This window comes from Rhinopithecus bieti, unplaced genomic scaffold (genome assembly GCF_001698545.2).
Source record: "Rhinopithecus bieti isolate Rb0 unplaced genomic scaffold, ASM169854v2 scaffold_19018, whole genome shotgun sequence".
Classification (NCBI taxonomy): Eukaryota; Metazoa; Chordata; class Mammalia; order Primates; family Cercopithecidae; genus Rhinopithecus; species Rhinopithecus bieti.
Window position 1 is genome coordinate 2,338,991 of NW_016809658.1, and position 25,403 is coordinate 2,364,393.

At 38.0% G+C, this 25,403-nt stretch overlaps 2 protein-coding genes across 4 annotated transcripts in view; one reads left to right on the top strand and one right to left on the bottom strand.

Annotated features, from left to right (window-relative positions):
• The window catches only part of AFTPH (aftiphilin), a 71,343-nt gene extending 48,699 nt beyond the window's left edge, over positions 1 to 22,644 (bottom strand). For all 3 annotated transcript variants that reach the window (XR_001888773.1, XM_017890040.1, XM_017890039.1), the window contains exon 1: positions 22,346 to 22,644. The gene's annotated coding sequence lies outside the window, so the exon portion shown is untranslated. The remainder of the gene's footprint in view (positions 1 to 22,345) is intronic.
• Positions 22,349 to 24,705, top strand: LOC108540812 (mulatexin-like). The gene has a single exon (XM_017890041.1). The coding sequence runs from the start codon at positions 22,369 to 22,371 to the stop codon at positions 22,843 to 22,845; it is 477 nt and encodes a 158-aa protein (XP_017745530.1). The 5' UTR covers positions 22,349 to 22,368; the 3' UTR covers positions 22,846 to 24,705.
• The last annotated feature ends 698 nt before the right edge of the window (positions 24,706 to 25,403 follow it).

Below are 25,403 nucleotides of genomic sequence, written 5' to 3' on the forward strand. Positions count from 1 at the left end.
TAATTTTTTTTTTTTTTGGATTTTTTTTTTAGTAGAGACAGGGTTTCACTGTGTTAGCCAGGATAGTCTCCATCTCCTGACCTCGTGATCCGCCCCACTGTGTTAGCCAGGATGGTCTCGATCTCCTGACCTCGTGATCTGCCTGCCTCGGCCTCCCAAAGTGCTGGGATTACAGGCGTGAGCCACCGTGCCCAGCCTTGTGATGCTAGTATTGTAGTCATGCATGAGAATGTTCTTGGTTTTAGGAGATACATACTAAACTATTTGGTAGTGATGGGACATCAGGCTGGCAGTCTTAAACTGTTCCAGAAAAAAAAGTTATTTGTATTGACGTTGCAACTTTTTATGTTTGTGATTGTTTCAAAATGGAAAAAAAGAAAGCAATTAAAGAGATTTATATGCCTGCATTTAAATATATGTATTTTAGAATAAATGTGTTACTTATACAATAACACCTTTTAAAAAACTGTGGTAAAATATACATAAAATAAAATTTACCATGACAATGTTGGTACATTACTGTTAACATTATTGTTCATAGACTTTGTTCAATTTTTACCATGAAAAAAAAAAGGCTGGGTGTGGTGACTCATGCCTGTAATCCCAGCACTTTGGGAGGCCGAGGTAGGAGGATCATTTGAGGTCAGGAGTTTGAGACCAGCCTGGCCAACATGGTGAAACCCCATCTCTACTAAAATACAAAATTAGCCAGGCGTGGTGGCGGGTGCCTGTAGTCCCAGCTACTTGGGAGGCTGAGACAGGAGAATTGCTTGAACCCGGGAGGCAGAGGTTGCAGTGAGCCGAAATCGTGCCACTGCACTCCAGCCTGGGCAACAGAGCAAGACTCCATCTCATTAAAAAAAAAAAAAAAAAAGGAACGTGCATTTGTGTTTGTGTATAGTTCTGTTCAATTTTATCCTCTATTCAGATTTGTGTAACTACCACCACTATCAAGACACAGAACTGCCCCCACTCCACCTCCATTCCTGTTCTCTTGCAACCACTAATCTGTTCTCCATGGCCACAGTTTTGTCATTTCAAGACTATTATGTAAATAGAGTAATAAGGTATGCAACCCTTTGAGGTTGAATTTTTTTCACTCAGTGTAATGCCCTTGAGGTCCATTCTGGTTGCTGCATGTAACAATAGGTTAGTCTTTTTTTTATTGCTGGTGGCATTCCACTGTACAGATATACCAGTTTGTTCAACTGTTCACCTGCTGAAGGACATTTTGGTTGTTTCCAGTATTTTACTATTATAAATTGCATATGTATAGTGTGTGTGTACATACATATACACTAATAGTATAAATAGTATATACATAATAATAGCATATATAAATAGTATGTATAATAAGGATGCTAGGAACATCTATGTACAGGTCTTTCTGGACACGTAAGTTTTCATTTATCTGGGATAAATGCTCAAGAGTGTGACTGCTGGGTATCATGGTAAGTACATGTCTAGTTATGTAAAAAACTGCCAAACTCTTTTCCAGAGTGGCTGTACCATTTTACATGCCCATAATACCTTACTTTCAAAGAACTATGTGTGATGGCTTTTTTTTCTAGTCTAATCTGTGATTAACCTATTGCTTTTCCCAAAACTTTTACTGTTTAAAATGAAATAATGTATTGGTTCACAACCTATTCCAAACTCAGACATTAATGCAAATACAAAGATATGAATCAGAAACTTTGTAACCAAAGCAACAACTCTGAAAGTTTTTCTTCCTGTCATACCTTTGCAAGGTACTCTATTTTCCATTACAGGTGAGACAGGCTTTATTGGCCTTCTAGAGTAAAAACATTTTCATATTTCTCAAAAGGGGGGGTCACCTATTGATGGTGAGAACTTGGGCTGCTCCATGTTCCCCTGCAGCAGGTCTTGGCTCTGACTCAACTTACCCTTTGGAAACCTAAGGGAGTGCCATTGCTTCTAAGTATCCTCAAACCAGTCAGTGTAGGGGAGGCTCAAAACTTTCCAGAAAATTCCTCTGTGTCTAGGCCAACGCTACTTAAAAGAAGCTTCATGTTAATTGAAGTATTACTTGTATAATGAATTTACAAATAAAGTTTCATTTATATAATCCACTTTAACACATAAAATATGGGCTTTAAATAGCTGTTCCTACTTAATAGGGGAAAAAAAGGATAGATGAGCTACTTTAGTACTGTGTCTGGCACACAACAAACTGAATAAATGTTTCTTCATCCTTCTTAATGGACTACTTTCTCCATCCACACCACAAGGAGTTCCAATTAGTCATCTAATTTCTTTATAACCTGTACAAACAAGCGTGCATGCTTGTGTGTAACTTGCCATTTTTATGTCTACTTATTCTAAGACCTGTTAGAGGGGAGCAAATAAATAATGCAGCTATTGTCTTGCAAGCCACCGTATACAAAAACAGTTGACAGGAGGGTCTCATAATTGGGTAGCAAACAGGATATCCTAGTAGTTAGAGCATAGAGAATTTGGGGTGGGCTTCCTGTACTTTGGAGACTTGTCTATGAGAAATCACATCCTTATAAGGAGATTAGGGGACAATATAGGTGAATAAAAATAATTAATAAAAGTGCAAACTGAAGCCGACTTTCAGGGCTACAAACCAGGAAAATCAGAGGGTTTTGGGTTTGGGAATTCTGGCATAGAAGGTCCAATATAAAGGGGTCAGGGAAACAGTCCAGAAGCCCAACAGCAATCAGCAGTGGAACCTAAGCCCCGAGTCAAATTAGTAGCCAGGATGGCAGGGCATACAACAGGTGAAGGTGATTCTGTGTTAATCTTCCACCAAAAGAGAAGCTGCACTTGCTTACGGAATTCTAGCCTCTAGTCTGAAATCGTCATGGAAGAGAAGAGATGATGAGTCTATAAGTTGTAAGCTCTGGGGTCAAAAGGAAAGATGGGCTTGAGAAGGCAGAAGGAAGGAAGGAATGGGGCCAACAACTGTAGAGACTATTTGGCCATTTAAAAATAGTTTCTCAAGAAAAACAAAGTTGGAAGACTTAAACTACCTGATATCAAGACTTGGTTTAAAGTCCCATGGTCTTGTAATACAGATGCCACTACAGTGTGGAGGGGAAAGGATACTTTTCAACAAATGACGCTAGATTAACTGGATATCCACACAGGCAGGAAAAAAATATTTGATTCTAACATCTTACACAGAACTAAGGTCCAGATAGACAGATCATGGGCCTAAATGTGAAAGGTAAAGCAATCAGCCTTCTAGAAGATAACAGAAGAGATTATTTGTATGACCTTAGGAAAGGTATAAATGTTTTAAACAAGAAACAGAAATACTGACTATAGAAAAGATTGATATATTGGACTGCATTAAAATTTAAAACTTCTGTTCATCAAAAGAATACCATAGACTGAAAAACCAAGAAAGCCATTGCCTGGGAGAAGATATGCGCAACACATGTAACTGTCAAAGAACTCATATCCAGAATATGTAAAGAATTCCTACAAATTCATGTGAAACAATCCAACAGAAAAATGGCCAAAATATCTGAACAGGTATTTCACAAGACAGGATATCCAAATAGCCAACAGCATATAAAAAGTCATCAGGGAAAAATGCACATTAAAACAACAATAAGATACCACTATATATCTACCAGAATGACTAAAATTAAAATAAAATTGTTCTCTCCATAGCCACTTTTGGTAAGGACATGGAGAAACTGTGATTCCCACACTTTACTGGTGGAAGTATAAACTGGTACAGATACTTAGAAAAGTGTTTGATAATATGTACTAAAACTATACCAGACCTTCAGTACCTGGCACATTCTGTGCACTAAGTAAATGATCAACTACCATTATATTTTAACTTTGACCAACTCTGTGGCTAAAATAATAATCTATCTGTAACAAAATCTAAGTCAATGTTTGCTTAATTGGCGCAAACATTCATATGACTCTATATTTTAAAAGGTCACTCAAAGAATAAGTCACTTAAGAAATATTCATAACCACACTAAAGATACATTGACTTTATTGAAGTTGACTTTATTGTCAATTTTTATAACTAATCCTTAGAAAATATAAAACTTGACTTATATAACTACATAATTTCATAGGCTTGGGGGGTGGGGGATGCTGATAACAAACTAAATCTGAAGCCCAAGGTTAAAGGACTGAGATCATAACCTCTAAACAAACTCCAGGGTCCAGTTACTAGTCTGTTAAAAGATGGAAGCTTTGAAGTGAAATAGAAAAATGTAACTCAGAAGGTCTCACTGGTATCTTGAAGTAAACTGCCTGTAGCTCCTATTTGGTTAGATGAACAACCACAAGAATTTAGAAGGTGCTTGGTTGGGATGGAAAGGATTCACCATTTGTGGGAAATATATAGGGTATTCCCTACATATTCCTCTAAGGCGTAGTTAATCCCTGGTACCCTCCTACTCCCTATCATCCACACACAGTATCATGCACCCTAAAGGTCCATGGGCTCACATTTGAGGGGGGCAGAGTGTCTCTAAGTAAGAGGTCCTCTAGCAATCTTTTCAGAATCAAACATCGAGAGTTCCTTCCAGACAAGCTAAAAACATACAGCACACACTGCTCAACTGGGAGAAACTCCCATCCTTTATAGGGTATCAGTCCAGCTGTATCAATGTGCACATCATCTTTCAAGCGCAGATAAACTGACCTAGATTATCCAATCCAGCTTCACCCTTGGCCCTTCACTCTAAACTTATTTTTATAGGGACTAGGATGGAGGGTGAAGAAGATATTGTAGAAAGAAGGATGATAAGAAAAGGGAGAAGAAAAACAACTGTATCTGAAATATGCTAATGACTTCAATAGTATCAATGACATTAGCAAAGTATATTTAATGGATGGCAAAAAAAATCACCAGCTTTTTACCACTGTATGTCCGAGGTTTATAATGAGTCATTTGGGTGAGTGAAGGAAAAAACAAGAAAGAAAAACTGTGTTTTCTTTAGAAAATGAATGAAAATATTACATAAGCATTAACAACATCAATTTACATTACAAGTGTTGTCTGGTGTACAGTAGTTCAAATTATTCAAAATCTTTATTATAATATCCTTATGGAAATTTTAAGGTAATATCAAAATGTACTGTCAATGAATTTGCCCGCCTACATTTCTGCTTGAGAGTCATAAAGAAGTAGAAAAGAGCCCTTCTTCTGAACCACATGAAGATTTGGGTTTCAGTTAACTTTTTGGTTTTCAATATATTTAAAGTGCTATGATATCACAGTTGTTTTCATGGCTCTAAATTTTAAAATCTACAGAAATAATTGTTTTTTCTTTTTGGGTGTTTTTTCTTTTGTTCTTAGCATATTAGCACAACAGAAACTAACAAATACAGGGAGAGCCTCTAATTAACTTGCCAACCTAAAAACAAAAACCCAAGATATCAGACAACAACTGTATGTCACTAAGTCACCAAGTGCATAATGTACATTATTTAAGATGACATTTGTTAAATAAATAGTATCTTCCACGTGTTTTCACTCCGTGTTTACACCAATGTCATTATTAATACTTATTGAGTGCACTATGGGCCAATATTATATGAAGAGAATTCGTGAATTATCTCAATTATCTCCTCATATTATCATATGAGGTAGAAATGCTCCATTTTAAAGATGAAGAAATAAAAGCTCAAAGAGGTTAAGTAATCCTGCAAGGTAGCATAACTAGTAAGTGATGAATTAATCACAAGTTAATCAAATATTTTATACATGTCTTAAAATATTAGACGTGATTGACAGCAAATATTACAATTATAAAAATTCTCACAAAAGGTTTCTGAGTGGTTCAGAAAAGGTTTCTGAAACCGCTGAGTAATTTGGAAGGAGAAAGATTTTTACAAGACGAGAAAGTACAGTATAACCAACAAAAATGCCAAGCAGCAAATACCTTGTTTCAGTATTAGTGTACATAGTACCAAACATGAGCAAACAATGAAAATGAGCAGCAAAATATCTTTATACTGAAGTTGATCACCCTAAAAAAGCTACACTGTCAACAGTGATAACAAAATATTTTGTCTTTCTAGTTTTGATGTCAATACAATTGACCCATAAAAGTAAAAATACATATATGTCAGTTACATGAGCAGCAACACACTTTCACTTTTCAAGTGATAATCACCACGTTAAACAGCAATGAGTTATTTGAGAGAAGTCGGTTTTCAAAATTCCCATGAAAAGTTTTCTTCTACTGAACATTTTAACCTTCTACACAAACTCATAACACATTTCATTTGCATTTGGATAGTTTCATGTAAAACTTAAACAAGATAAAAATATTAGAGATTGTTGTACCTTTAACTTGTCATATCAGCTGACCATATTTGAGAGTTTACTAGCTATTTTTCCCAAAAGGTACTTCAACATAAAATTGAATACATAACATTGGATAACTATTGATAACAAGGGCAACAAAATAGAAGCAGCCATAAGGATAGATGGATTAGCCCTTGGAAAACATTTTTTTGCCCTAGGACTCTCAGCTCCTATCATATAGATGCAGACTAAATTAGTCACTCTAATTCTCTACTCTCATATCCCTTAAACTCTGCAATGAAAATAGAATCTGAAAGGCAGAAACTGCTTGATTTCACATCCCTTCACTAAAATCTTGCTTACATCCATAATCTTGCATACAGATAATCCCTGGACCCTCTGTTTTTCTTCTCAATTGCTTGCTCAGGGGCTTGAAAAATTTTTCCATCACTATTGATCCTCTCCTATAAACGTTCAGCCTCTTCCAAATTCAAAACAAATCAGAACAAAAGAAAATCCTCCTCTCTTCTGTGCGGCCTAGCTCTTCTCTTTCTCACCACCAAGCTTCTTGAAAGAGACGTGCCTATTCACTCTCTCGACTTCCTAACTTCCCACTCACTCCTCAACTCAACACAATCTGGCTTCCATGCTACCACTCTACTGAAACTGCTCTTTCAAGAGTTACTTTGAGCTCAAACGACTGTAAATGTTGTGTAGGCATAGACCTCTGTTGTTTACCACTGCATCCTCAGAGCCTGGCTCACAGCAGGAACTAAATATATTATCACCATTCTTGCTGGGGTATTTATTCTCCTAACCACTCCTGAATTGTGCTCCAACTCACCCACACTCCAATTAGATTTATATAACCACACCTCTGGTCTCTTAGTGCTTTACCAAATAAGTTATGAAATATCCAAATTTAATCAAGGTAAATAAGTGGGATTTGAGGGAGGCTGGCCTGAAATGTGATGAATGTGGGAAAAACAACCCAGTCATTTGTGCTGCAACATGCCTAAAGAGAAAGTAGTTAAGAGGGGCAGTACATTATATGTAAGCTGCAAAAAATCCTAGCTAAATGATAAAAATTTGTAGTGAGTTTTTAACAGACCTGCTATCACGAATATGTGCTTTGATTTGAGACAATTCCTCAGTATAAGCAGAGGTGTCAGCGAGTGTCGCCAGAGCATAATGCTACACTCTGGATAGTCCAACTAATTTTTCTTGTTCTTTGCTCCCCAGGACTTGCTTTAACACTACATGAAAAATTTCCCACAGAAGATTTTGCAATCAGCTGACATGAACAGCTGACATGCTTCAACATAAGTTTCTTGCTGTAAAGTTTTAAATTAGCATTCTGGTCAAGACTAAGTTAAACCTCAAGTGACTAGTGTATTCTGAGAAAAAAATCCCCAGAAAAACAAAATAACAAACTACTGTGTGGACTTTCAAAATGAAAAAAATACTTTAGTCTGTAACCTAAAAATGTATGCTGTGGCAGCTGCCATTCCTCTGACAGTGCTGCTTTCTTTCTTTTTTTTTTTTTGAGACAGAGTCTCCCTCTGTCACCCAGGCTACAGTGCAGTGGTAAGATCTCGGCTCACTGCAAGCTCCACCTCCCAGGTTCATGCCATTCTTCTGCCTCAGCCTCCCAAGTAGCTGGGACTACAGGCGCCCATCACCATGCCTGGCTAATTTTTTGTATTTTTAGTAGAGACGGTGTTTCACCATGTTAGCCAGGATGGTCTCGATCTCCTAACCTCATGATCCGCCCGCCTTGGCCTCCCAAAGTGCTGTGATTACAGGCGTGAGCCACTGCGCCCGGCCAACAGTGCTGCTTTCTACATCACAAACACCCACCATGAGAGCAACTCACCTCTTAGAGAAAGCAGCATCTACTAAAGGTTATAAAACTTCAACCAAATGCAGTTAGAATTCAATGATCTGAGCCAATAAGAAAGTAAGCAACAATGTCTTACATAATCTACAACTCACAAATTTGGCCTTAAAATATGATCTACGTAACAGCAGATTTACCGCACAAATTAAGTCTCTGCCAGGTGCTATTAATTTTACTTTGTTTTCTTACCACCCATCAATTAAGAGAAAAAGATGACCTGGAGGCAATGAAGTGACCGAAGGAAACAAAACAATTAACCAAACTTAAAGACAGTCATAAATGATCCACAGATAATAGCTCACATGATATTCTTCAGGGAATTATTATAAAACAAACTTCGTATACCTGAAAAATGAAATTCCAAAATAGTGCTCAAGAGTGTATGCGCGTGGAGTGTATACAGGTAATGCCACAAATGGGTGTGCCGATACTAGTAACCCCACAAAAACTACGGAAGGAATTCCATGGTGAACAAATTCCTAGCTGGTTGACCTTTTTTAATGGTGTTTTACTTGGTTTAAAGTTTTACTTTTCCTGAGAGGTAGAAAGGCTAAAGGATAAAAGAAAAATATATATAACATTTATTATTTGCAATGTATCAAATACATCTGGTTAGAAACAACTTGAGAATTGGCCTGTCATATAAAGCAGAATTTTCACACATTTTCCTCTGTGACTCACAGAAGAAATACATTTTATGTGATGACCCAACATACATTAAAAAAAAAAAGTTTCACCAAACAGTATTTACCCTTACTCTCTATGTACTCTGATTTTTAGTTCTATTTCATTTTTTCTTAAAAGCTGGTCATGACCCTCTAAACTGATTTTACAAACCAGAAATAGGTTTTAATACAACGTATAAAAAAGTATTCTTTCCTTTTGATCCAATTCCTCTAAATCTAATTATTACTTCCAGCATATGAGAGGAGGGAACAGGGCTTCTTTCAAAACAAAGAATTCCTCCCTGATTCTGGTGCTTACAAAAACAAAATGCATTCTTAAATTACATTATTTCAATGAACCAAGTATTTGATAAAATGAAAGTGTTCGTTTTCTCTTTACAGAATTTTACATAAAAGTAATAAATGAAAATTACTATTTTTCAAATTCATACTACCTTCAATCTAGGAAGCATGCTACTTTAAGGATAATATTTTAAAAAATACAAACATAACATAAAACTTGAACACTTTGGCAAATTTTAACAATTTTCACTTTCAGAAAGCATTTAGCAATTGTTTAAGTTTGCAAACATTAACTTTTCTGGGGCAGCATCTACAATGTAAAAGTTCTCTAAAAGATACTATTGGTAGGAGTATATATTGGCTCACACACCCTACTGCAGTTTAGTAGCATATCAAACATTTTAATGAGTTCTTTTTTAAGTTTTTAATTCTTTAAACTTTTATTTTACGTTCAGGGGTACACGTGCAGGTTTGTTACACAGGTAAATTGTGTGTCATGGGGGTTTGGTGTACAAATTATTTCATCACCTAAGTATAATACCTGACAGGTAGTTTTTCCATCCTCACCCTCTTCCCTCCTTCCACCTTCAAGTAGGCTCTGGTGTCTGTTGTTTCCATTCTTTTGACTAAGCAATTTCATCTGCAAAGATGTATTCTACAGATGCATTCATGCAAATATACAAAGATATTTCCACAAAGTATTAATTCCAGTATTGTTTGTTCAATTTTTTTAAAAAGCAGCTGAAAACTTAATTAATAAGGAAGTGGGTAAATAAAAAGTGCAGCCATTAAAAAAGAGAAAGCTATATTACTAATAGGCGAAAGTGTCTAAAATACATTTTAAGTGAAAAGCATTTCTGAAAAGCATTCTTTTTTTTTTTTTGAGACAGAGTCTCCTTCTTTTGCCCTGGCTGCAGTGCAGTGGTGCAATCATGGCTCACTGCAGCCTCTGCCTCCTGGGCTCAAGCAATCCTTCCACTTCGGCCACCCAAATAACTGGGACTATAGGTGTACACCACCACACCCAGCTAATTTTTAAATTTTTTGTAAAGACAGTGTTTTGCCATGTTGCCCAGGCTGGTCTCAACCTCCTGAGCTCAAGCAATCACTTACCTTGGACTGCCAAAGTGCTGGGATTACAGGTTTGAGCTACCACACCCTGCTGGCAATTCTCTTTTGATTCTCCTTTCATCCTATTATTTCTCGGTCAATGAATCTGATTGCCGTGGCTTCTATTTTTTTTTTTTTTTTTTTTTTAAGCTGGAGTCTTGCTCTGCTCTATCGCCCAGGCTGGAGTGCAGTGGCACGATCACTGCAACCTCCGCCTCCTGGGTTCAGGCGATTCTCCCACCTCAACCTCCCAAGCAGTAGCTGGGATTACAGGCGTGTGCTACCACTCCCATCTAATTTTTGTAATTTTAGTAGAGATTGGTTTTCACCATGTTGGCCGGGCTGGTCTCAAACTCCTTGACCTCAGGTGATCCGCCCACTTTGGCCTCCATAAGTGCTGGGATTACAGGTGTAAGCCACCATGCCCAGCCGCTTCCCCATATCTTATCACTGAGAAATCTCATCCCCCTTTTGTTTTTATCTGTTCATAATGCTCAAACCTTATCTATATGTCTGACCTCCTGATCTACCTACCCAAATGCCTTTTTAAAATCTCTCTACCTGGATGTCTCAGAGACATCCCATATTCCCCAGTTCCAAGACTGAATTCAACCTCTACTCAAAAGGTAAACAGAAACCACTTGTTCCTACACTATATTCTGAATTCTAAGTCTAGAAATCTGAATGTTACCCCTGATCGCTCCCCCTCTACCACAAATTAAATCAATCAAGTCTCTACCTCCTTAACATCTCTTACTGTATTTGTTTTAACATACCACAACCTACACCTTGTCAGGGCCCCATTATTTTTGGCCAGGATTACTGCAGTCTGCTTAAAACTCCGTATCTTAGCCAGCGTGGCTAAGAGACTCCCTCTTTGTTCCAGCCAGACAAAATTACCTCTGGATCCTCCACTGGCACCGTTACCTCTAAGTTGTCACACGTCATTTCTTCTAATGTATTGTTCTTATATATCCAGAGAACCTACTGACTAAGCCTTCAAAATTCTATTCAGGCATGAAGTTTTCTATGAAGTCTGGAGAAGCGAGATCACCTATACTTACTAAGTTACTATGTGATAGGTACTGTGCAAGGTACTTATTTGTACACCAGTTTATTAATACATTCAGTTTAATCACAAAAACCCATTTTACAGAGGAAGAAACAAGTCACATAATCTGTTCACGGTCCCACAAAGAATAAGTAGGGAAAGTGGGACTCTAACATCAAAACCAGTGTTCTTTTCATTGTATCAGGTTTCCTGTCTGAATTAATCATCCTTTGTATCTATTTCCTATTACATTTAACAAAGCAAATCACATTTGTTTCCATGGTTTTTCCCCCAACAGGTTTTCAACCTTAGCTTTGTATTAACTTTTTTCTCTAATAGAATGGGTAGACCCAAACATCTATATATTTTTCAAAGTTTCGAAGATGATACTAAATGGGGTAGCTAAGGTTGAGAACCTTTGTGTTAAGTTCCCAGAGTATAGGAATGCCATTGGACTTTATACCTCCAGGGATGACCTAAATGTTTCTAAACTGAACTGCTAAACTCATTGATATAGGTAAATCACTGCAACAGTACTTTTTCCTACAAAAATGTTTTCTCTTATGATTTGGTTGTATAAATATTTTAAAGTTGTGTTGTACACATTTATCTGAGACTAGCACTAAGAAACTTAACATCTTTAAGATTTCAAAAACAAGGAGTTCACAATATTAAACCTTTAATACTCTTCAATACTCTTCTTAAAATGAAACTTGAAAATTTACTTAAAAGGATCAAAGTTTAAGCACTGTGACAATTTTGAAACAATACATAAGTATTTGAGACAGCTCTAGATATGGGAAATTCCACTTTGGAAATATTACTACTTTCTACTTAGCTAGAAAGCTTATGAAATCATTTGTGTATTCCTTTTTGAAGGTTCACCTATAATTAGTGTATAATTTAAATGTTAAGGAATTCTCAGAAAAAAAAAAAAACAAGTTTAAAGAATTAATCACAGTTTCACTTGCAGATGAACACAAAGAAATGCTTATGTGAACAGCAGCACCAACAAAAAACTTCCCTACTTCCAGAAACCAGGGTCACTGCTAATCTGATTAAAATCGGAACTTTTTATTTACGTGTAACACTTGCCCTGTGCTTTGTGTAAACTTATGAAACCTAATGAGACTGAAAACTACCATCTGCTGGCCCAGAATCTGAAATATGGAAAAGAAGAGGAAGTGGTAACTTAACCATAAGTAAGAAGTGATGAATACTCAAATATTCTGTTTGGGCTTTAGGTGAGAGAAAATACAAATTTTTGATACCTGAATCTCTTAGTAATTTTTTTGAGGAATGAAGATATTATCAAAATAGTAAAAGTATAAAAGCGTTCAGTATAAAATAGTTAAATTATCTCCTAATAAGTTCATTGCTTTTATAAATAGCCGCTAAAACAAAAGCCTTAAGAAAATAAATCAATGCTTCAGATTTTGAGTGTCATTGTAGCAGAAGTATTTTAGCTGCAAATACTCCAGGTCAACATTTTGCATCCACACAATAAACAAGATGAGAGATGAAAACCACAGCAAAACTGAAAATACTACAAACCTTAAGCAATCACCAAGAAGAAAACACCAAAAAAAACTCACTTGGGAGGGTGGCTAAGGCAGAAACACTATTTATTTCGACCATTTAAAAAACCGTGGCCTCACTAAAATGTATGCAAATATTATAAAACCTATTCCTGGGAGTTTTGCTTTGAAAAGTATCACATGTCACTTAAAATGATTTAAAGAATAACAAGTGGCAATTCATTCATCAGGAAGGATCACTTTTATTACCTAAATATAGAATTGTTCATTTTACATAACATAAAAATTGAATCTGTTAGCAATATAGAATTTTTACATTTATTAAGTTTATTGTTAGGTATTTTACCTTTTTCTGCTCATGTAAATGGTAGTCTTCACTTCCACCCTATCTAACTGGCAAGCATTATTTACATAAACAAAAGCTCTTGGTGTTTACATAGTATACTATCACATCACTAGCAAATTAGGGTAGACTGACTTTTCCTTTCCAAGTCTCATAACAATGGTGATAGGTAGGAATCTAATATTCACCCTTAATTAAGATATTGATTTCTGAGTTGAGGTGTATGTTTTTATTGTATTGTAGAATTATTCAGTAATTCTTATTTTAAGTTGCTTTGTTAAAAAATCACAGATGGATTTTTAAATGCCTTTTCAATATTTTTGAAGATAATTATATAAGTTTTCCTTAGATTTTTTTTTTTTTGAAACAGGATCTCACTCACTCTGTTGCCCAGGCTGGAGTGTAGTGGTGTGATCTCAGCTCATTGCAACCTCGACCTCCTGAGCTCAAGTGATCCTTTCATTTCAGATTCCCCAGTAGCTGGGACTACAGGTGCATGCCAACATATCCAGCTAATTTTTTAGATTTTTTGTAGAGATGTGGTTTTATCATGTTGCCCAGGCTGGTCTCAAACTCCAGATCTCAAGGAATCCACCCACCTTGGCCTCTCAAAGTGCTGGGATTACAGGCATGAGCCACCACACCTGGCCTAGATCTATTAATACAGCAAAAACAGCAACACCTATTAATAATTGTCTTCAGCTTGTTTGATAGTTAGGAAGCCCAGTTTATGTTCTGCTGCAGGAAAAAGGTAAATGTTTCCAAAGAATCAAATAAGCATTATGTAAGATTATCTACTTAATTACACATATGTCAAACAGTATGTATTTAAACTTATTTGATCTTACTCCTTGCTTTCATTTTTACACAAAATAGGCTGCAAAATAAACCAATTTTCCCATAGGTATTAAACACACTCAAATTAGTAATATAAGTTTATCTAGGTTTCATCCTTACTCAATTTTCCCAAAACAATTTCATCTACCTAAGGCTTTTATTAATAATTACCATATTCTTGGACTCTCAGATTCATCTTTACAGCCTAGCCAAGCCAGCTCTCTGCTTAGACCTCTCCACTTGATTCCACAAAGATCTCAAACTGAGCTTAACAAGAACAGAGCTCAAGCTTTTTCCTTAAAGCTGGTTATGTTCCAGGGCTCTCTAACCCAGTTACCATACCAGAAACTTAAGATCCCCTTTGACAAAGCTCCTTATCCTTTAATATCTGTAACAAATGATTTCACCTCACAAATCCCTCAATTCTGGAATATCTACCTCTTTTCACCTCTGACTCCACTCTGGTGCAAAATGCCATTATCATCTAAACTAATCTCCCTAAGTAGTATTCGATCACGCCCAACCCAAGTAATCTTTTTGAAAGTCAAATCTGATCATGCCAATCCTCTTCCTGTGATAAAGATAAAAAAAAAAAAAAAAGTTAACAAAGACTTTAAACCATTCCTATCTCTCCAGCCTTACTCCTCCTTTCCCCATTTTCAATGCTCTAGGCTAGGCCTTCTTCCAGTTTTTGAAAGGTAGATAATTAACATTCCCTTGTGCCACAGGGTCTTTGCACTTAACAGTCCCAGTGCCTAAGACATTCCCACACATCCTTCAATTTTTAGGTGAGAGATCAATTCCTCAGGTAAGTTTCCTAACACCCTCCCTCAAGTCCTCCCACACATATTTCTTTCAGAGCATAAGAACCATAATAAGTTACAGTGTGTGATCAAACACTTGTAACTTGAAAAATTACTGTGCAACCCATGTATACTATGGAAAATATATTGAGAGGTTTAAATGTAATATGTAATTTTAAAAAATCTATGTATTCCTTTCTATAAGAGTGAAGTTAATCTTATATTTCTTCTCTAAATAAAAAGTGTCATTTCCAGAGCAGCGTGGCCAACTGACAACAATAAAGCCATATATGCAATTAAAAATCTTCTAGTAGCCACATTTAAAAAGAAACAGATGAAATTTTATTTAACCCAAAGTATCTACAATATTATTATTTTAACGTGAGCAATGTAAAAGAGTACTGATATATTTCACATTAGTTTTTAAAATCTGCTATTTTACACTGAAATCACATCTTAATTTGGACTAGTTTCACTTCAAGTGACACATTTGGCTTGTGGCTACTGTATTAGACAAGATAGTTCTAGAATACTGTACTGTATTTTTTTGCTAACAGAATAGGTTACCTTAAAAAGAGCATGGCATTAAGCAAAATTAACCTTATATTAAATAAAGGCATATCTCAGGTTTAAATCATTCAAAAAATTTAAATTAGGCAAACATTCCACACTGCTGAAAAGTTTAATTCAAAATAAAAATTCCTGTAATTTAAAAACTGCATATTACAGATCATCTGAGGAAATGAGAGGGAGATGGGGACTCAACCACTGCTGGTAGGAGTGATTTTATTATAACCTCTTAAACAGCAACAGGCTCTCCCTCTGACTTAATAACTCTACTTCTAAGACTTGATCCTATGGAAATAATCAACAATAAGGTCAAAGATTTATGTACAAACCTTTTCACCAAGATGCTCTTCTATGATGGTAAAATCTGGAAAAGCCACATTAGCGGGAAACAGCAGAGATAACTTGAAAACGGCATTCTACACAGTCATTAAAAAGCACGGTCTTCTCATTTTTTGTGTTTTCTGTTTTGTTTCGTTTTGTTTTGTTTTGAGACAAAGTCGCGCTCTGCCACCCAGATTGGAGTGCAGTGGTATAATCTAGGCTTACTGCAATCTTTACCTCCCGGGTTCAAGCAATTCTCCTGCCTCAACCTCTCGAGTAGCTGGGAAGACAGGTGTCTGCCACCATGCCCGGCTAATTTTTGTATTTTTAGTAGAGACAGGGTTTCACCATGTTGGCCAGGCTGGTCTCAAACTCCTGACCTCAGGTGATCCTCCCACCTCAGCCTCCCAAAGTGCTGGGATTACAGGCGTGAGCCACCGTGCCCAGCCAAAAAGCATGTTTTAAGGAAAATTTAGTAACAAGGAGAAATGCTCACAATTTAATAAGTAAAAGATCGATGTAATATGATTCATATGCATGTGTATGACACACTCACATATCCACGGTAAAAATAAAACAGGAAGAAAACCAAAATATTAACAGTTTTATTTTGTAGCCTGATGACCAGTGACATTTTCTTCTATTATCCCTCTTAACATGTATTTATTGAGTGTTACTTTGTGCCAGGCATTAAAACAGATGGGTTCCTGCCATCGACACACCCATTTTCTTTCTACTTTTTTTCCCACATTTTCCCAAATTTTCTATAATAAGCACATTATTTTTTCAAAATTTTAATAACTGGAAAAACATAATATGAAGTAGATAAAGATCTGGGTAAATCAGTTGCAAGGGGACTTTTTTGGGTGAACTGGGGAATAATCTGAATATGGCCTTGACTATTAGTTTAGATGACTAAACCAACTGACTTAAAACAAAAAAGTCTACAAAACACTGTGTACAACAAGTCTGCAGTTTGGTAAAAAGTACACATATATAAATATATTAAAATGTGTAGGAAACTATGGATTATTATATACACTGCAACAGTGAGGGATTTTTTGTTTTTTTGTTTTTGTTTGTTTTGAGACGGAGTCTCACTCTGTTGCCCAGGCTGGGGTCCAATGGCATGATCTTGGCTCACTGCAACCTCCACCTCTCAGGTTCAAGTGATTCTCCTGTCTCAGCCTCCTGAGTAGCTGGGATTACAGGTGCCTGCCACCATGCCCAGCTAATTTTTCTCTATTTTTAGTAGAGACTGGGTTTCACCATGTTGGCCAGGATGGTCTCCAACTCCAAACCTCAAGTGTATGTCCACCTTGGCCTCCCAACGTGCTGGGATTACAGGCGTGAGCCACCGCACGTGGTTGAGGGATTTTTTTAAAAGTATCTTTTTCCAGTCTGGGCAACATAGCAAGGCCCTGTCTCTACAAAAAATAAAAACAATTAGCCAGGCATGGTGGTGTGTGCACATGGTCCCAGCTACTTAGGAGGCTAAGGCAGGAGGACTGCCTGAGCCCAGGAAGTCTGGTCTGCAGTGAGCCATGATCACTTCACTGTACTTCAGCCTGGGTGACACAGTGAGACTCTGTCTCAAAAAAAAAAAAAGTGATTTGTTTTTTGCTTGTCTATTTTCTATGATGCTCCTGTATGCTTCTGCAATAAGACTATTTAAAAAAAATTTAAATATGTATATGCCCACTATTTACTGAGCATCTATTACATACAAAACGGTGGTAGAACTGAGTAAAAGGAGTCTCAACCTTAAAGAAACTTACAACTAATTAAGGAGAATAACACAAGAGAACAGCAAAAATAACGCATATGTTTTTTGCAGAATATAAACATCACTGCAGCAAAATGTGGCTACCGAGATTCTAAGAAAAATATCACACTTGATTGGGAAGAGAAGGAATGGTTAAAAAAAAAAAAAAAAACTTCATAAGGAGAAAATTTGAAATAGGAAGGATTTAATTGACAGAGGAAATGGTAGTCACTAAAGATAAAGCATAGGGCCCCTGTCAAGGAACAGTAAGACACATAATAAAATACGGTTAGAACACAGGATCTATGAAAGGCACAGGGAGTAAGCTAGAAACATAGGTGGCGAGGGCCTTGAACTTTCAGAAGGGAGTGCCTCTGTAAGCTGAGTTTAAAAATGAGGGAATTATTGCAGGTTCCAATTCAAGAAACTGTCCTACCACTTCCCATCTCTACTGCTACCATCTTGGTTCACGCCACTACCATCTCTTCTTAACTATATCAACACAATTATCTCCTGACTCTGCTTCTATTCTTACATTCCACTCCTATAGTCTGTTTTCTATATAGCAGCTAGACAGATCCTTTTACAACATAAATTATCTTACACTTTTACTCAAAAATCCTGCAATGACTTACCATCCCCCATAGTAAAAAGCCTAAGTCATTAGAATTTCTGTAAGGACCCTAAAACACTGCCCCTCTCACCCTCTAACTCCGATCATAATTCGTACTACTCTTCTACTTGTTCACCCTATTCTATTCACCCTGGACTCCTCTGCCACAATTCCTTGACTATTCCAGGCATACTTCAGTCTCTACCACTCTTCTTATTTGCTCCCCCTTCTTCGGGTTTAAGCCTTCTCTGACTCCACCTTATATAAAACAGCAAGCCCCACCAACCTCCCTTACTACTGGCTCAAAGCAAAAAACTCACCACTCCCTATCCCCCAAAACTGATTCTATTTTTCTGATGATACTTAACATCATCTGCCATTTTATTGCTATTTGCTTATTTGTCCCAAATACGTACACAAACATGTGAGTACATACATATATACACAAAGAAACTGAAGCTGTAGGCGGGTAGATTTTTTTCTTGTTTGTTCATTTCAGTATTCCCAGCAGCTACAACAGGGCCTGACAAATAGCAGGTGCTCAAGAGATACTTGTTTTATGAATGAAAGGAAGAAGATAACATGCATGGTGTCAGCAGATATTTAACTGAAATGGTTTATGGCATACTGTAAATATTTACATAAAGAGAACCTACAGTAAATTATCATTTACTGTGTAATTTTCCTACGGGAATTATTCACTAATACAGTGCCTGTAAATTAACCTTTAATTAATTAGCAATCTATCTTTGCAAGGCTTATCTTGAAGTTAGCTATTTGGAACAAGGGTGACAGTAACTGACAACCATAGGATGGAGTCTTAAATCATTATTTCCCTCCTCTTTTCAATTCTCCCAAATCAATAAGCAGTGATTTCCCCACCTTCTTTCTTCCTCCTCACTTAGTTCTGACCTTTTTCTTTTTCTTGGGAATAGGTCTAATCCACAGACCTATGAGCCTCTATGCTAGGAGGGTAAGGCCAGAAATAGAAACTAGGAGTGTGATAAAGGACTGTTAAATGGTTGCCAGCAATAGAGAAGAGCCCAGGCAAGGTAAGTTAACACAGAGGAATCTGGAGAGGCCAACAATCCTTAATTAATTTTTTTTTTTTTTTTTAAACTTAGAAGCTCCTTGTATTTTAAAAGAAAGTCAACATAAAATAATACTAACTCCTTCCAGGTCCTCTTTCAGCATATACAATGCAGAAAGAAGAGTGATACTTGATACATGTTTTAAAGTTAAATACCTAAACTTTTAATTTCTTTTTTTTTTTTTTTTTTTTTTCTTTTGAGATGGTGTTTTGGTCTTGTTGTTGCCCAGGCTGGAGTGCACTGGTGTGATCTCAACTCACTGCAACCTCTGCCTCCCGGGTTCAAGCGTTTCTCCTGCCTCGGTCTCCCGAATAGTTGGGATTACAGGCATGTGCCACCACACCCGGCTAATTTTGTATTTTTAGTAGAGAAGGGGTTTCTCCATGCTGGTCAGGCTGGTCTTGAACTCCCGACCTCAGGTGATCTGTCCACCTCAGCCTCCCAAAGTGCTGGGATTACAGGTGTGAGCCACTGCGCCCGGCCTTTAAACTTTTAATTTCATTGTGAAGAATTTCATGCATATACAAACCTTAGGGGGAAAAAGCTGTAAGGAATGATCAAGTAACCATCACTCAGGTGTGTTAAATCTTAATATCTTACGAAGCCAACTTCAGATTTTTTTAAGGATGTAAAGATATGTTTGTAAACCCATGGGCCCCTCCTAGATCCTTCATCCCTCTCAAGTTCTCCAAAGGTCACCTTTATTCTGCTTGGTGTTTATCATTCCCATGCACGTTGTTATACTTTTGCTACACACTGCACAAATCACAGACAATATACAGTATAGTTTTGCTTGAGACTATATAAATGGTCTGTCAAATGGCTGTCACTTACCAGCTGTTTGATCTAAGGCAAGTTACTTAATATCTCTGTGCCTCAGTTTCCTCTCTGAAAAATGAGGGATAATACTGTTTACTACCTTACAGGTTGTGCGGATTGAGTTAGTACACTGTATATAAAGCATTTAGAAAAGTATCTTGCTCACAGGAAGCAATATGTATGAGCAACATATATATTGCTCATATGTTAGCAATTATCATATAAACCTGCAAAAGGACTTGACTATATCTGATATATACACAAACTGATAGAGCAAAAGATTACCAAAATGAGATACGTAAAATCCATATAATGCCAGATTTTCAAAATAGTGTAAAAACTAAAAATACTTATAAAGTTCCGGCTAGAAAGATTCACTATTCTATTTAAAGAGGAACTGAAAGTGCTAAGAATAGAGGGAAAAAGCTTTATTTTTTTAATCTACAAAGTGTAGGTAACATTAAATTAGAATATAAACACTTTATTTAAATAATTTATGATGATTTAAAATACCTAAATACTTAGCGGCCTCCTTTTATGAGATTTGGGGAAGGGTTGGGAGAGAAGGGGCAATCCCTTAATGAGATGCTATTCAAAGACTGCCTGCTAAGGAAAGCACTTTAGATTTCACACAAAATAAAACATTATTTGGTACTCAAATTTCATTACATTTCTGAATTAGTTTTCAAAACTGTAAGCAGAACAAATGAAAATGTAAAATGATGTTTTATAATGGGATTCACCCAGATTATACAATTTTCATAAAGAAAACTGGATTCTGCAAGACGTATCAATGCTATTATCCTCGTTGTGATATAGGATTATTTTTTAATAGTCTCTAGGTCAAAAGATCAGCAAACATTAAAACTTCAGTGCCCTACATTTTATGTGAATTGTAGTGGTTTCTTTCCAGAGGTTTTTGAAGATTTAGAAATAAGTATGTACTTTGAAGTTCAACTGATATATCTAATTTGATATACGGAGGAACAACTAGATCTAATGAATATCTGCTAGGTGCCGTTTGCTGGGCTACATGTTTTACACAAGATCTGTCTTTTAATCCATGTGAAATATCTTTATGAACAAAATTTAGGAGACTACTACAGATACTTTGTTTAAACAAATACACCTCTGCAAAGTGTTAAAAATGACTACTAAAAAAGCCAACATTTAAATATGGCAAAGCATATAAAATGTACGTGACTATGCTAATTATATTAACATAATAATGTTGAAACATTTATTGTCCCTAGAGTTTAGCATACATTTTAATGTCTAAGAGGTTAACTGAAAGCAACAATTAAGTGTAACATCAAAGATAAACTCTGTGTCTCCCCTCCACCAAATAAAATCCTCGGAATACGAGGTGGAAGGAAGACTTATACCGTAGGAAAAGTTGAAAACCAAAGTTCTACTTTACTTCTCCTAAAGTGAGAACTTTGAAACGGAACCATTACTTTTGTTTCATCCCCCTACCCAATAAAAAATTTACATGTATGAGTCAGTTCTTCCCTCGGCCCCAACAGAAAAGACTCGGTATAACCAAGCTATAACTTGCACAAAGCAACAAGGAAAAAAAACCTTGGTATCCCCACTACTTTCCTAATAGAGCAAGGACCCTACCACCGCTCACCCCATACTCTGCCTCTGCCCCAAGCAAGACGCAGCACCTGCCAAACCAGGCGCTTAAAGAATAATGGCTCAACTTTTCAAACGCAATCTGGGGAGGAGACGCAGATAATTTCTTGAAGAGTGCAAGAAGACAGCAGAAAAGGTACTCTCAGGAAGGGATGAGCGAGCTTTGGGGCTGTGCCCTCTGCCTGTTGGAGAATTCCAAATTCGCTTGCTTCAGAGACCCTTGGAAGCAGCACTCAGGTCGCGGCCAGCCTCGGGCCTGGGTGAAGGAGGCAGTGTTTACACCTGTCACGAGGGAGGGGGAGGGAGAGCGAGGAAGCCAGAGCAAAGCCCCAAACTTCTGAACAGCTCCCAGGAGAACGCAGCCGGAGCGGAGCTTTGGGCAGCTGGAAGCAAAGGGGCAGGGAGAGCCGGCGGTGGCCGGGGAGGGAAGGACTCCCACTTCCCCGGTCGGTGCTCGGGATGGCGAGGAGGGGGCCGTGCGCTTCGGGCGCCACCAGCGGCGTTCCCGCACTCGCCGCAGAAGAGAGCAGAGCCCAAGCCGGGAGCCCGCAGGCCCGCAGAGCCGGCTCCGTCCTCGCAGCCCCCGGTTCCGCGGCGGGCAGATGCTCCCGGCCCGGGTGAGGGTCCGGCTGCTGGGCCGGGCCCGGTCCCCACACCCTCTTTCGCCGGCGCAGCTAGGGGAGCGGAGCGGCGGCGCTTACCTGGTTCCTTCGGGGCGGCCGCGATGGGCATGGCTCAGGGGCCCGGGGAGGAACTGGCTCCCCGGGGAAGGACCGTCTATTCCGACGCGGAACTGGTGAAAGCGGAAGGCCGGCTGCTCACAGCCCTGTCAGCGCAGCAGCCCCATGGACACCCACCCGGAGTTTCACCGCTGCCGCGGGACCCCCATCCCACTACCCTCCGCCCTCTTCCGCCGCCGCCGCCTCCACCTCCTCCGCGGAGACCCCCCGCCCACTCCACACACTCTCCCATCATGCAGCGGGGGAACCGCTGCCGCCGACACGTCACTTCCGGGCGCAGGTGGCTAGGTCGGGACCGGGCGCTGGTGGGTGCTGTGGGGTGGGGGAGGACACTCCAGGGGAATTGGTGTCACAGAACGCTTACCCCTGCGCAGGCGCTGTCGTGCAGAACGCCGGCCGCCATTTTGGGTGCGGGCAAGCTGCCCTTTCCTTTTACTTCCTTGCGAGTCGTAGAGCTGTAGGGGAATAGAAGTCTTCCCGCACTCAGGCGCCCGCTGAGGCTGCGCTCCCGGCAAGGGACAGGTGCTCCTCTCAGCTGGTTAACGTTCAGCTCAGGACCGGGTTAAGTCTTGCTCTCCAAATAAAATTGTAAAGGTTTGGAAATATAGAACCCGTTTTACGAAAAACCTGCTAGAGAGCATTCGTCAGCTTGCCCTTTTCGCCCCGAAAAACGACTTTTTCACTCACAGCCTGTCTCTTCCTCTTTGTAAGTTTATGCCCACAAAGGAAGAAGCTGGGTATTTAACAAATAACAAGAGATTGCGATAAATAGAATTTAAGGTGGGAAAGCAGCCGCCAAACTGACAAATCGTCTTCGAGACCAACAAAAAAATAGTAGTCCGGAATTTGGCTAACGGATGGAGAAGGTGGTCGTTTTTCATAGATCCTTCCGGGGAATATCCAGTGAAGCTAAAGAGATCACCATAAACTTCTGCATTCAAACGCATTTCTGGAACAGAGGTCGTAACAGATTTTGTTTCCATCATCAGTCCTGAGCAGTTGATTATTTGCGTTTTTGTTACCTTTCCTCCTCCTTTACCATGAATATCCGTTAGAACACCGGCCAGTGTAACCATCAGACTACAGGCTACAGGATTATTATTACTGTCTCGGATGATGAGCCCGGGGTCCTACAAATCATGAGCCCCGCCGGCTCCTCATTCTGCCCATATTTGCCAAACGTCTGCATCGTAATTTGAATAATTTAAAATAGTTCCGAAACATCAAAGCTCAGCAGTTACGCAAAGAAACAAGAATGGAAAACTCCCCCTCAGGCACAGAGAAGTGTCCACCCCGAGGAATTATACAAATCAGGAGAAAGATGAGGACAATAGCAGTTCATCAGGATTTATCCCGCCTCTGCAACCTTCTAGACAAATTAACTCGGAGCGCTCCAATAGACCCGCATTTGTCTTTTTACTACTCAATCACTGTAAGATGTACGGAGACTGCATCCCTTTAAATGGGAGTATCAATTGCTTTGTGGTGATGCTGGATTTTGTGTTATTGCTCAGTCACTAAAGTAAGAAAAATCTATATGGCTTGTCAAATTTATGCCTATTGTATTTCGCCCCCTGCTGGTTTAGCTCGTGTGCAAGCTTGAATTTGTGTGTAGAAACTAGAAATTGATTTTAAACGAACACATGCTTTTCATTTTATAGCTCTACTAAACAGAAATATCAAAATAAGAACATATGACTAGACCTTAAAGCAGACCCTACACTAAGAACATGTTTAAATGAATTTAAACTGCACTCCAGCCTGGGCCACAGAGTGAAACCCTGTCTCAAAAAATAATTAAATTGCACACCCCCCATCAGCTTACAATTTTGTAATAGGGAAACTGAGTACCTATTTGGCCAACTAACTTGTAATTGGTAATCTTACATACAATTCTGAAGACAGTGCTCTAATACTTATGAAATTTTATTACAAAAGGAAAGTATTTGAGTGTTTTTAAGATGATAAATCTGGGAAATATAAAGTCCATTTCATTTGGAGTCAATGATAGTATTGTTTTACTTACCTTTTAAAATTATGGCCATAACTGCATTATCTAAGATTTGGCATCAAGAAAAGAAGAAGAAGAAAAAATTACCATTTGTTGTATTTACTTCTAGTTTTTTTCCTGTGCGTACTTTTTACAAACTTGTAATCATAATTTAAGTAGATTTTGTGTCCCTTTTTTCACCTAATGTTGTGTTGTAGCATTTCCTCCCATTGTTTAATATAAAACCTTAATTTTAATTGGCTGCTTAGTAGTCAATGGAATGGCCACTATATGGATATTTTTCACTATTATAAAATAATACTTAGATGAACATTTTGTGTGTGTGGCTTTGTTCAATTTTAGGATTTTTTTTTCTCAGTATAAAAGTTAATAAGCCAAAAGGCTATGAATGTTTTGTTGGTAATTTATCATCTCATATTATTTTCCAAGAGACTGCTAATTTAGAATGCCACCAGCAATATAGAAGTGTACTAATTTTACCACCTCCTTACCAACCAACAGTGAATAATAATTAAGAGGGGAAAAAAGATTGACTAGACTAAAAAGTGAAAACAATTTAATTCATTTTATATTGTATAAGAAATTAACAGACAAGAACAAAACCTCAGCAATGTGGTGGTGTTCTGGAAAGGCAATATGTGGAGAACCTGGGTCTATGACCAGGTTCTGTTGTCACTGTGATTTTGTATAAGTTATGTAAACTCTCTTGAGCTCAGTCTCCTTATATAACAAATGAGAGAATATAGTCAGATCACAGGTTCTCAACCCTTTTAGGACAAATAATGTTTTGGCACATGTATCTCTTTAAGAATATGGTAAAATCTTTGGCTCTTTCTGTAGAAAAACGCTTATATCCATGGACACTCAAATTTCTCATCCTAAAGCTCATTCACGGAAGAGGGTCTTTGAAACACAGCTTAAGAAATATGCACCAGATAATCCCCAAGGTCCTTTCTGTATCTAAACATTTACCTAAGATTTTATTTATTTATTTATTTATTTTTATTT